Below are 13,954 nucleotides of genomic sequence, written 5' to 3' on the forward strand. Positions count from 1 at the left end.
TCAATACGAATCTAGACTAATCAAGCCAACAAATTCCAAATATCGAATGGTTAAACCAAAAAAATACTTAATCAAAGTCCACATACTTAATCATTCCAACCATTAGGCCACAAGAAGATAGAGACAGAAGAAGCCGTGCAATTTCTTGCCAAAGTCTCAATCTCAAACACAAGAATGAGGCGCGTACACATTTTTCTGAGGCTGGAGATATCAAGAAACTGTGCAGAAATTTCTTGCACCAAACTCAACTGCCAATGGACAAGATACTCACTAGCTAGTCAGGTCAATGTCACTTCATTCAATCTTCAGGGTAAAGAGCTACATATGCCCAAATGCCAACCAGTTGCAAGTCACTACCGGCCATATATGGAGCTATTTCAAACATTTGGGCTGCACTATCTGCTTACTTTTCTAATATAGAGATTGCCACTTTATTTATTTTGAAGATATGACATTGGTGGGAGACTAGCCCCACCAGAGAAAACCACCATCCCAAGCATGCATATTTTCAACATTGAAGTTGTTGACCTTTGTAACTTGAATTTTATGGAGGTGTGATCTGACCTCAGAAAGCCCGCGTTGTGGACCAGCGAATAAAATCTCAGAACTGAATTTTGGCACTGCCCGGTTACAGAAGAGCTTCTGAGGATTAGGTGATCTGAGCGTGGTCGGGGACAACTCCTGAGAGTTGTGCGATCCTAGCGTGACCAAAGCGCAGCCGCTAGACTTGAATCCGAATCATGTTATTTGTACATCATGCCCCTTTATAATTTATAATTTAAGAAAATGACCTTTTTAGATCTCTTATGTATAAAAGACATATCTCTTACGTGTAAAAAAAAAAAAAAAAAGAGGTAGGGTCATAAAAAAAACCAAATTTATAAAGAACCACGAAACCAATATCTCATGTGCTGGGCGGACAATATACAGTAGATGCTAGAGGGCAACATGAAAAGCAATCCACTAACTACTTCCTTTCCAGCCGAACTAGGTGTAGAGCAGGTGTGTTTTGAATGCAAAAAGTAATAATATAGCCATGTGCACACATATTACTGAATTAAGATCGCCATTATAAGGTGCATAAGCTACAATCAAATTAAAAACCTTCTGCATAAAACATTTTCTGTGATCTAAGCACCTTGCTGCAGGTAAAAATTTCCCCGTACCGTATTTTATTAACTGAAAGAGAAATTTGCAGTCAATTTGGATTAAAAGCAGCTTAGGTCTTAATCTTTCACAACAGATTATTGGAATCAATAAAGGGATCGGAATGCAAGATGATCAAATAATGTGTCATCAATAATCTTATCTGTTGTTCTAATAAATAATAATATATTAGCTTATACATGATCACAATTATAAGCATGAAATTACGAAAAGTAAGGGTATATACAATCTCGACGCTAATATACATCCTTGTTTTTAGTTTTCCATATAGACCAAATACAGATATCTGAAACAATCAATGGTTCCTTGATCCAGGTTACAAGCAGCCAAAGTACAGAGAAAGAGCTGTCTACAGCATTTTTGCAAATCCATTGAAGTTCTTCTTGATTCATTGAAACATCATCTGAAATATAAAAAATGTTTGTATTCTTATAAACTGTGCTTAATGTGATAAGAAAAGAAGGAATTCTGAAGGGATTTAGGATATACAAATGGCGGTAAAGCGAGACAATATTTATTCCTGGTGCTGCATAAATAGCAAATGAGATGTCTTTTACACTATCAGGTCATTTCAAAAATAACTACATGTAACTGTCCATAATAAGTGGAGCTACCTGAAAAATAATGTAAGCAACATGTTGTACTAAGTTAAATTATACTCATCTTGTATATATGTCAATAGATATAAGTTAAAACCATATCTCTTTTGACCTTTTGCGTACTTTGTCTCCTCTAATTTCTTACCAACCAAACAATCTGTCAACACCAATTAGAGTACTGAAAAGGTTATCCTTAAAAGGTAGTTCACTTATCTCTTCTGAACAAACAAAATGGTGAAACAGAGAAATGGTGAAAAATTTATAAGGTAACTTCCAAATCTTCCCGAAGTAGATAAAAAGAAAGAAAGGTGAATGTAGACTGAGAAGCTTTAAAAGTATTCCTAAATTATCTCCATCAATCTGCCTTTGATAAATTAAAGAATTACTACAATGAAGAAATGGTTTTAAAAAATATAAAGTAATTTCCAATTGGAAGAATTTTCGTACGGTAACAGGTTTTAACTTTATATTTATGTGCAACTTCTTTTCTAGTATTCGCCATTATCAGAAAAAGAACATGTGGTCAAGATGTCTTCTTACCTCATAATCAGAAGCTGAATTGACTGATATCGTCTGTTGTAACGTCCAAACAAAAAATGTGTTTTGAGTAGCCCCCATCCAGAAATCTAGCTGTTTGATCAGAAAAAAACTTAAAATGTAACAGAGATGTTTTCAAAACTTCGCTTTCTTGTACTGCCGTTAAACTCTTCTTCTGATGGAGACGTTTGCTTGCCAGAGTGTGAACCACCTCTATGTGGACCTGAGTTTTGTGCTTGAGCGACAAGATAGTCAAGGGCTGTAACAATATCGCTGATCATGGGGCGAAAATTGGCTTGTTCCTGAAGACACATTGCGGTAATAGCAACTGCATGGTGCAAACAGCGAGCAGAGAACTGACCATGCAACGACGGTTCAACCATATGAACATACTTCCTCCGGTCCTTGAGGAAAGGACTAGACTGCAACCAAGTGAAGAGCTTCTTAGCTAAAAAATCCTAGACATTGTACATAAACAAAAAAAGAACGTTTCGAATTTGGGTGGGAAGTCGGGTTCAGGATTTATGTTACATTACTCCATCTTTGTTTTGAATAAAAAACTATTAACATGATATAATTTTTCAAGAAGGATCTGGAGCAAGCTTGGCAAGACTGGGATAAAAGATGCAATAAATCTTGAAAGTTATAAACTAAGTCTGAATGTAGTAAGATGTAGAGTATGCAATAAATCTTGAAAGTTATAAACTAAGTCTGAATTTGGTAAGATGCAGAGTTTAATCAACATACTAGTGTTCCATTTGAAATAATGGCCAAATGTTGCAAGAATATGAATAGTAATATTTTCTACTTAGAATGTATTCTTATAGAATTGGTTCAAAACTCCTAGGAGACTTCAGAAAAGTAACAACACACGCATGATGTGAAGTACATAATTCTTTAAATCCAAATACATTTAATAAGCAATGAAATAACGTTAAAGGTTATCTGTTGGACAATAGTGGAATCGATCAGAAATTGGGAAGAACTGAGCTGGTCCTAAAAAGAAACCTTAGTATTCAGACTTAGATATATAACTCACCCAAACAACAAGGTTCTGTTCTCCAGGTTTCTTAGAGGTGTCATAAGCCTTTCGCCCCGTTATTAGCTCCAATAGAACAACACCCATGCTATAGATGTCAGATTTCAAAGTCAACTTTCCAGTCATGGCATACTCAGGGGCACAATATCCATAGGTTCCCATCACTCTTGTTGAAACGTGAGTGTTGTCACCTACAGGTCCGAGCTTTGCAAGTCCAAAATCTGATAGCTTTGGATTGAATTCATTGTCCAATAATATATTTGATGTTTTCAAGTCACGGTAAATGACGGGCGGATTTGCTTTGTGTAGATACTCAAGTCCATGAGCTGCGCCTGCAGCAATCTTTAGTCTTGTTCTCCAACTCAGTGGCTCCGTCCCCGGTTCTAAATCTTTGAACATCAACAATAACAGACAGTTAGGATACATCCCCCAAAAAAGGACCACTACAGTAATAACGCGAAAACTAAAGGAGCAGTTACGAGGATATCAAACAATTATCATATTAATAGAGGGCCTAGAGGCACACTAGTGAGACATGAGCTTAACTTGTCCAGGCAATTACTAGAGCCAAGAAAGGCAACTCAAAAGTTAGAGAAGAGGTTCTTGAATTAACATCTCATATGCTATGAAAACAAAAGCTATGATCACTGAGAATTTAGCCACCATAATATTAGGACAAAGCCATAACTTATTAGTGAGCTGGACAAAAGGGCAACCCGGTGCACTAAACTCCCGCTATGCGTGGGGTCCGGGGAAGGGCCGGACCAGAAGAATCTATTGTACGCAGCCTTATCCTGCATTTCTGCAAGAGGCTGTTTCCATGGCTTGAACCCGTGACCTCCTGGTCACATGTGAGCTGGACAAATTCTGTTTTTAATACCAGAATCATACATTACTGTCGAGAAAGCTTCCAAATTCTGTTGGAAGACGAATAACTTGTCTAGTAAAGCTTAGGCAACAAAACTCAAAATCGATTATACAAGCAAGAAAATTTCTAGAGATATTATAGGTGGTGGTTGGCAGAATCAAAATTACCAAAAAGATGATTCTCCAAGCTACCCATTGGCATGAACTCGTAAACCAAAAGCCTCTGATCTCCATGAGTGCAGTATCCAATCAGGTTAACAAGATTTTTATGATGTAGTAAACTCAACATCAGGACCTCCACAATAAATTCTTGGTTCCCTTGAAGGCCTTCAAGATTAAGTTGTTTGATTGCGACAATCTGTTCATATGACCAAAGCACAAGGAAACACAATATATCATCAACAACCAGGTGTAGAGCTACAGCGAGCGAAGAGTGGTCATGTAAATACCCTTCGCCAGAAAATTATACTATTGTATATATATAGGTCAAATATTACTCTTTATACATATACATAAAACCTGGAACACCCTAAGCAAAATTCCTAGCTTCGCCGTTGCTACAACTGCCAGCCACTCTAAAAATTTTCTCTTTTAATAGTGAAGATAGTTAAAGATAAGTTGTTTTCCAACATTGACCATGTAAAAACCATCTTTCTTTCCCGTCTTCTATCAGTTACAAAGACTAATACAAAGTAAATTAACCATAGGTGCATAGTAAGTTAGAAAACTTAAATGAGAATTGAACCAGCAAAATTTGGAAAGGAGAAAACTTGCCAAGCCAGAATCAAGGCGGCCTTTGTAGACACATCCAAAACCACCTTCTCCGATAAGATTAGTTTCCCTAAAATTCTGAGTTGCTGTGGTAAGCTCCTTGAATGTGAAACTGCGAGCGACATCGCTGCTCTGGTTGTTACTTTCCCTGCTTTTACCTTTCGAAGAACCTTCCTTTCTCCCACTTCCTATGCATGAATAGTATCCAATGTCCCACAAAAATGGGGAAAAAAATTGAAACATATTTGATTAAATTCTGCCTCTCCCAAATGTAATTAGAATCTCAGACAATCCTAATTTAATGATATCCTTACCACTTCCAGAATCACTAGATTCCCCCCTAGCGTGCACTGCAAACTCAAAATTTGCAGATTGTAGCAAGAACATAAGCACATTGTATAACATCTAAGATATCATAATTAAAGAATTGATAATAATAGACATATTGTATCAGATATTGGATTCTGAGGCTATGTTGCTCGGATCCTTCAAAAGTGCCTATGTGTCGGATTCCTTCAAAAGTTATTCCATTTTAGATGATCCGACACAATATTTTTGGAGGATGCCAACAACATAGTTACCATGCTGTATACAAAATATAACAGCAAAAGGACAGATAGAATATGTAAACCTGCAGAACTGTTGGATCGTTGGACCATGTCTTCATCATATTCTCTAACATTCTTAGGACGAGGGCTCATGCAAGAAAAGCAACTCATTTTTTTTGTCTTTGATTTGGCTGATTATTTCCCAAACAAATGCAGAACTTTCAGAAATCAGAAAAGCCCACCTCAAATTTCAGCTAGAATTATTTGTTGATTACATAATTGCAACAATTACAAGAACATAGCACCATAATGAATATATACAAGAAAGAGAAAAGAAAAGAGGAGGAATCAGAAAAACAAATGCAAATGGAGCTGATGAGGAAAGAGAGATGGTTTATTCCCTCTCCCTTTGGAAAATGAGTAGCCCTGACTCTATGACGAGAAAATGGTGAAAATTTAGAAAAAATAGTAAAGCTTTCACATTCATAGATATGCAAACACAGTAAAACAACCTAACAAAAAATTAAAGGACAAATGTAATGAAGACAAGTATTGTTATTAATAATATTAAAAGTCTCCAAAAATTATACAACGTGAGGGGAATATTGAACCAAAAATAGGTCCTAAATTTTTGGTCTGCTATGACCATATCAACAAATCAAGAAAATAACACGTTGGATGTCCCAAAATTTCTGAATTTAGCAAAATTCTTCGAGCTCCTCGTTTAGCGCCAGCTTTAGCGGTAGCTCTTCTTTCACCACCACCCTCCCAAAGTAATTATTATTATGAGGTCATTATATCTTGTGGCCAATGTAATGTATATATTTTTTGGGTGACGGATAGTGATAAAAATAATTTTACACTAACGATGTATAGAGTATTTTGCGGTGTTTCCGTTGACAAGGAGTCTCTGAGAACAGTTACTTAGGACTACCGTTCTGTTGGAAGTAGATTCTGAGTAACATTATGTCATAGGAGTACCTGTGTGGTCAACGGACCAAGGACCGATGTAACGTTTTCACTATATACGTGAGTGTGTGTACTAAATTTTTTCTATATTTTGTTTTTTATCAATCATCAACATGAACGTGTTGTTATCCTGTCGTGATCGCAAGCACGAGACTATATTTAATAGTTTCACCTACTCAACTAGCAGTACAGTTTTCCAAAAAAAGATATCCAAAATTCTAAAGCAACAGTATTAAATCTCAAGAATGGACCACAAGACCTTTGTTCCATTGGATTTCTAAAAGGGTCTATACACAAAAAGCTGGATGGATGCAATTAATATATTTTTTTTCTAATCTATACATACATACATACATACATACATACATACATACATACATACATATATATATATATATATATATATATATATATATATATATATATATATAATTAATTTTTTGCCTATTTTCACACATAATAAGTAATTCACATTTTAGCATTAATTAGCAATAAAATTGTTCATATTAACCTTTATTTGTTTATTAGAAATATAACAAGTACTCATAGGCTCTTTACTCCAAGGACAACTTTGAAAAAAATGAAGTTAACTGAAAAAATTAATTAAAGCAGACTGGAACATACATACACATACATACATATTTAAATGATTAAATTGACGACTATTTAGGTTAATTCTTGAAATGGAAAATAAAAAGACTTTTTGGTCCGTTAAATGGACAAGGCTGTGGCCTGGAAGAACCCAGCAGCCCAGTAGACTTGACTGTTCAGACAATGTCAAGAGGTCCACTAATTACGATCTTCAATAGGCAAGGCCCATTTTCTGTCCAAGTTTTGGTAGAGGCAGGAGCTAATGGAAACCCACATTGGCTCTCCTGCAATGTGATCCTTTATCTCCAGGAAATTACATCAAATGATCTTGAAAACGAATGGTCTTGATTTTTATCCTTGTTTGCCCCATTGACAAACGTTTAAGGTCAAAAATTAAAAGTGTTACCCATAAGTCAAGCGAGGGGCAACACTTATTAAACTTAAAATTCTGTCCATGGGACAAGCAAGGTCAAAAAATTAAGATCGCCCACTTCTAAGACCATTCTTGCAAATCACCCCCTATCTCCAAATCTTGTTTTACATGCAAAGAAGAAATATTTAGCCTTCTTGAGATACTTTATGATTGTGGCTTAGCGGTCATGAGGTGGAATGAAAGCTATGCGAGACCAATGTTCAAATTAAATCCCACAAGAGACAAATTAAAAATGCTTAGTGGTTCCTAATGGAAGCTAGGGAGCAGATACTCATGAGTGAAATAGTTGAGATTAGTATAAACTGATTCAAACATTACCATTATATTTTTTTTTTATAGATATTTAGCCTCTTGAGTTATTGCTGGTTATGTCAAAGAACAATAAGTGCTGAATTGACTCGACGCTTAAAGTAAGATATATTTGTAATTGAATTAGTTAGGCTCAACATAGTTCACACAAACCCGAATTTGAGAAAGAAAAATGGGGTATGTGAAGTGTTGGGGGAGATGACGTATGCCATTTGACAAAAACTAAATTCTAAATTCATGTACGGTTTGCTTCATACATATGTAATAATATTCTAGCATTATGCTAACACATATTTCAAAATTAATTTAGGTATGAACTTTTCAAAAAAGAAACTGGGCTCTAAATTATCATTTCTAGTTAATGGTAAAGTACTATAATAGAAAAAGAACAAATCTAATTATGGTCTTAAACTTCCTAGACCAAAAAGATCCAAATAGTTATTAAGTAAGCTTTAATTTAAGGAAATTTTACCTCATATAGCAAAGGTATACACCCTATTTATTATAAACCAAAATTATTTTAAAATATTAGTTTCTATAGTTACCTTTTATATTTTATAGCAAAATAAGTATTTATGGTATATACTACCATTAAGGCATGAAATAAGACATTAAATACGCTATTTTTATTTTTCCTCTCTCTTCTTTCAATTAACATACGATTCTCTATCAGAATTTTCTTATTTCTCTCTTTCTTCTATCTCTCTTCGAGCAAAATAGGCCGAATCATAGATACACGAAAGAGAAACAAATCATGACAGAAAGCCTAAAAATCTCAAAATCAGAAACATAAAAGTAAACCTATAATCAAAAAAGGAAGCGGAGATACCTTGGGCGACGGTGAGATTGAAGAGAAAGAGGGATTCTTAGCGTAGTAAGAGAGAAAGAGGAAGAAATGGTCGAATTGGAAGCGTTATAAATTGCAATGGAAGGGGTAATGAAGCGATACAAGGAGTCTTGGCCGGAAAATACCATCTCGATAAACTTTCTTCTTTTCTTTGCTATTTAGTCACATACAATGATACAATTACATTGTATTTTATACAAATTCACTCAAACACATTGTATTTTTGTATAAATATATTATTTTAGCATGTGTTTACGTATTTCGAAGGTGTGTATTTTTTTAACACAACTGAATACACTTGTACAGTATGCATGAATATATGATATAAATATTGAAATACACTAAATATAAACATTAAAATAGAACAAAACATAAACAGTGAATACATTTAATTTTAAAATATAGCGAAATACATTAAAATAAAATACTGAATACAAATAGAAATACAGTGAATACAACCAATGAAATATACTGAATATAACAGTAACATCATGTATTAGGAATAACTAAAATACTGTTAATACAAATATATTTGGATACACTGAATATAAAATAGCGAATACAGTAAACACAAACGTTGAATCTAATGAATGCAACAGTAAAAACAAATATTGAAACACACTAAATACAAAAATTATATACAACTGAAAAATCATTCTAATTAGTTGAGTTGATAAAGAGGCATGTTAGAATTGATTTTGTTGAGTTATATTAGGAGTGTATCATGCTAATTGATATTATTTCCGTCATTAGACAGCTGAATATACATATTTTTAAGAAGATTGTCGTTACTGTATTCATGAATACATGGCGCGAATACACGTGAATATATGTGCGTACAGCTGGACTGCCTTGATTTTAGGCGCTTTTTACTGTTGTATTCATGAATACAACATCACGAATGCATGTGAATACATGCGCGTTCAGCTGGACTGCCATGATTTTAGGCTCTTTTTGTTACTATATTCATGAATACATGGCGCGAATATACATGCGCGTACAACTGGACTGCCCTGATTTTTAGGCGTTATTTGCTGTTGTATTCATAAATACAACAACACAAATCAACGAATATATTACCGTAATAACTGAATAGTAGCTATTGAAAGTAATTATATATATGATAGCTATAGAAAATTAATAACCACCGAACAATAGTGATTTCTGAAAAGACTTCAACAATAATTAACATGCTCGAGTCCCTATACAACTGTGCATTTCTTAGACCTTAGGTTTCGGTCAAAAGGTTATGATCAGGTTAAACTTCAAACCTAATGCAAGCTTGATTTTATATGCAATCTCTTATCGTAAAAGGGTGGATGAAGATAAAGGTTAATTAATGGACTCATTTCTGAAAAGTCAAGACCAATAAAAACTTGAGAAATCAATCTGTTTATCCGAAAAATCGGATAACGTTAAATTTAGATATGGTTCTAAGGGTATGCAAAATTTTTTGATATAAAATGACAATACATGTATTTTTGCTGTGAAAATAGAAAATGATGGAAGGGAAGACTGAAAAATATTAGAAGAACAAGTACAATGAAATCTTGATGCCCTTCCTATTGCAGTCTATCTCCCCTTTTATAGTAGAGGGTCACTACTTTATTTGTATCAACATAAAATAATACATATAGTGGAGAACCCATGATGGTTTGTCCCTCCCTTAATTCTTGCCAAGATTCTCTCCCTTAGTGTGGTTGTAACAGCTCTTGTCTTGCGAGCTTGGCACTGACTCGAGCTTGGTGCTAGACCGAATCCCCAGTCTTAGTTCGAGCTCGATTCTACCTTGGAGCATCGATATTCGGGTCCTGTATCGGTCGTCGTTATCCCGTAGTCCGATCCAGACGCGGGTTCGATAATGATATCGAGTTTTGCGGTTGATTGGTCTTATGGCTCGAAGCTCGACGTCTCTACTTTGGAATTCGTCCGAGCTCGCCATGTGGATACCCTTCGATTGAAATGTTATTGTCTTGACCGGTCTTTATGACTGAGAATCGGTTTTGACCGTACACAGATAGTCCCCTCGTTTCTCGAAAAGTATGTGGCGAGGAACGATATGATTTCCCTGCGGCTCGATCAAATTTATGCCGACGTTTCTATCGAATCCGATCTCGACGTATATGATGGCTGTCCCATCGGCTCGGTTTTACCGAGGCATTTAATGTGTGTCAGACGGTAGTCGACCACCGCTGATACCGAACCGTCAGGCTTTAGTCTATAAATAATCTTTCCACACAATTTTTACCATTTTTGCACCTTCTCTTCCTCCAGACTTTCCTATTTATCCTCTCTACTTTGCTGCTACGGGGCCGTTCATACCAGAATTTTGGTGTTGTCTATTTCTTCCCTTGCACTCTTTCCTTTCAAATCAATGGCGAAAACTTCCAAAACTGTACCTCAAAAGGAAAAAGCCTCTTCCTCACGGCTGTCTGATGATAAGGCGCCGGTGGAGCCGTCAGTTCATGACTATGTTCCTTGCCCGTGCATTTTGAAAATTGATTTTAAGGTTGAGAACCCTTCTTCCGTTCGGGGTCGATGTGAACACGTATCGATGTATACATGCTCTATAACGGAGGATCACCTCGAGGCCGTCCGAAAAGACTGCAACTGTGGTTCCGAGGCCATGCTGCAAATTCCGTCTTCCGACGAGGATGTTACCACTTATGTGGAGGGTTTTTTAAGTGTTTATACTTATCCCTTCACACTGGGACCCGTCGACCCGGTGATTATTAATTTTTGCAAAAGGTATCAAGTCACCCTTGGCCAAATCCATCCCTATTTATGGCGTTTAGTGATCTTATTGCGCTTCTTCTCTACCAAAGCCGGATGGTTGAATTTTTCTCTGAACCACCTCATCTGACTGTATCGGCCTCAGATCTTTCGAGGACTAATCAGACTTCATCATCGGGCATCGAAGGCATTGATGTCGAGCATCGATGAAGACAAGGATCGAGGTTGGATGGGTCGTTATATCCGAGTGAGGACCCGTGATATCATTCCGGAGGAGAAGATGTTGTTCCTTGAGGAATGGAATTTTGACCGTAAGTGATTTTTGTTCACTTTTCAGGTGCTTTTTCGATTTTTTCTGATGTCCTTCCCTTATGTTCAACTGCCCCTTGGATGCCACAAGCGGTACCCGACCTCGAGGACTGGGTTCGGAAGTTGGCCTCAACCTCCTCTTACGCCGAGCGCGCTTGGCGTGATTTGGCAAAAGGCAGATGGGAGGCCAAGAACCATGGTGAGGTTTGCTTCTTGTTTCCTTTGAAGTATTCTTTGCATTCTATTCGTTACCGATTTCCTCTTGTGCAGGTGTAACCAGGGATGCCGTTTTGAGGCCTTCGAGCGGCGAGGAAAGAAACAAGTCCCTGGTCCCTAAACATGGGGAAGATAAGAAGCGAAAAGCTTCCTCTCGGTTAGAGGACCCCAAGCCCAAAACTCGCAGGGTGAAGAGAAAAACAATTGCCCTTTCGATTGACTCGGTCCAACGACTGAGAGAAGAAGAATAAGAATAAGAAAATAGCTCCTCGGCTTTGGTAGTTCGGTCTACGGAGGCCATCGAGGTTGCTAGAGCTCCCGAGCCGATGGCGGCTGTACCTGTCGGGGTTGTTCCCGAAGACCAGAATCTCGACTGGAGTACTCCGAGCGATTTGCTCGGGGCTATGACAATGGGTGATTCGCCTTCTCCTCCATCTTTTTCTGAGGAGGCGCTGAAGGAATTGAAGACTCCTGATATCGGCGCAGGCTCTGGTGCAGGGGATCCTTTCGGGGATTGTTTTACTAGAGTCGACGACGGTTCTGATATCGGTGACGCTTCTCTTTTATTGGAGGAGGCTCAACGTTTCATTACTCGGGTAATGATTCTTCCATACTTCATTTATTTGTTCTTTTCCATACTTGACTTTGTGTTTCTTACTGTGCAGGACATTGGTAGGTTTCGAGTCAATTTTAGCCATTGTGAGGCCGAGCTCCGGAAGGTCTCAGGTGAAAGAGATGCCCTGCGGCTTCTTTGCAGCCAAAAGGATGAGGCTATAAAGGACCTCCAAACGGATTTGGCTAAGGTCCGTGAAGAAGGGGTCAAGCTTGATAAACAGGTGAGCCTCATTATGTTAAAGTATGGGTCTGACTCAACCGTGGAAGTTAACTCTTCGTTGTCTCAGTTGCAGCAAATGATCGAAAAGATCGGGTTACTTCGAGAAGAAGTCGATCAAATCCGAGCTGAATGCAATCGGTGGAAGGAGACCCTCGACCGCCTAGCAGCGGAAAAAGAAACCATCTTAACAAAATTATTATCGGCCGACGTTCAACTTCGAAGTGTCAAGCAAAAGGGGTCGGTTCAAGCTAAGAAGATCGAGGAGCTTGAAACACGACTTGCTGAGGCTAAGGCGGAGGTTGAGTCGTCGAAAGTCTTGGCAGATAAGTCCATTGTTGTATATCAGGCTGATGCTGAGGCTGCTCAGATAGAGGCCCGGGAAGCGGCAAAGACCGCCGACACTCGAGCTCATTGGGTTGCCAAACTTGCTAAGTGTAGGTCTCGGAGGGAGACCCTCGAGGAGATACACGCTCGAGATTTCGACCTTGCCGAAGAGGTAAAAAAGGCAAAAGAGCTCGAAGCGGAAGCTGAAGCCTTGGCTTCTGACGATAATGATGATGATGGTAGCAAAAGGGGATCCGAGGACAGGGAAGAGCTCGACCAGGAAGCTTAGTTTCTAATTCTTGATGTTTGTACATTAATCTCGTAGGCAATTTTTGTATATACATGTGTAATCAGGTCGACTTGTTTTTGTTTTGTGAAGACTTTTAATCGAATGTTGACCTTGTAGTTTCTCTGATCGATCAGATTTGTAGCCCCTGGGTTTGCTTGTTGAGTCGATGATTCAAACTTCGAAGGAACATAATCCGTAGGTGTAATGTAATGGTTGAGTTAACGTAAACTTAGAGTAAAAGTAGCTTATTAGCCGTCAAGTGAGTGCTTGCTCGAACTCAGAATAACAGTAGCCCGTAGGCTTAATCATCGAGTGAATGTTTCGAACTTGAGATCATGTGGCCCGTAGGATTAATATTCGAGTGATTATTTTGAACTTGGAATGAAAGTAGCCTGTATGCTTAATGGTCGAGTGAGAGCTTGCTCGAACTTGGAATAACAGTAGCCCGTAGGCTTAATATTCGAGTGAATGTTTCGAACTCGAGATAATATGGCCCGTAGGCTTAATTGTCGAGTGAGCGCTTGCTCGAACTCGGAATAACAGTAGCCCGTAGGCTTAATGGTCGAGTGAA

The 13,954-nt window shown here is 37.6% G+C and overlaps 1 protein-coding gene and 1 long non-coding RNA gene across 2 annotated transcripts; both read right to left on the bottom strand.

Annotated features, from left to right (window-relative positions):
* Window positions 1-1,271: 1,271 nt before the first annotated feature.
* Window positions 1,272-2,365, bottom strand: LOC142169473 (uncharacterized). Its single transcript, XR_012699360.1, has 2 exons — window positions 2,307-2,365; window positions 1,272-1,570 (listed from the first exon to the last, which is right to left on the bottom strand). It is a non-coding gene; the product is annotated as an uncharacterized LOC142169473 (long non-coding RNA).
* A 26-nt stretch (window positions 2,366-2,391) lies between these two features.
* On the bottom strand, window positions 2,392-6,286 carry LOC107765282 (putative serine/threonine-protein kinase PBL21). The gene is made up of 6 exons (XM_016583910.2): window positions 5,612-6,286; window positions 5,295-5,330; window positions 4,984-5,168; window positions 4,378-4,567; window positions 3,343-3,731; window positions 2,392-2,725 (listed from the first exon to the last, which is right to left on the bottom strand). The coding sequence occupies exons 1-6, from the start codon at window positions 5,697-5,699 to the stop codon at window positions 2,417-2,419; spliced, it is 1,197 nt and encodes a 398-aa protein (XP_016439396.1). The 5' UTR covers window positions 5,700-6,286; the 3' UTR covers window positions 2,392-2,416.
* Between the last annotated feature and the right edge of the window lie 7,668 nt (window positions 6,287-13,954).

This window comes from Nicotiana tabacum, chromosome 15 (genome assembly GCF_000715075.1).
Source record: "Nicotiana tabacum cultivar K326 chromosome 15, ASM71507v2, whole genome shotgun sequence".
NCBI classification, from domain to species: domain Eukaryota; kingdom Viridiplantae; phylum Streptophyta; class Magnoliopsida; order Solanales; family Solanaceae; genus Nicotiana; species Nicotiana tabacum.

Bases quoted from the DNA above. Each gene is read 5' to 3' on its own strand.
- LOC107765282 (XM_016583910.2), bottom strand. From the start codon at position 5,699: ATGAGTTGCTTTTCTTGCATGAGCCCTCGTCCTAAGAATGTTAGAGAA. The intron at 4,568-4,983 runs GCAAGTTTTCTC...TCATATGAACAG, and splicing joins GCCGCCTTGATTCTGGCTTG to ATTGTCGCAATCAAACAACT. The intron at 2,726-3,342 runs GTGAGTTATATA...ACTTGGTTGCAG, and splicing joins AACAGAACCTTGTTGTTTGG to TCTAGTCCTTTCCTCAAGGA.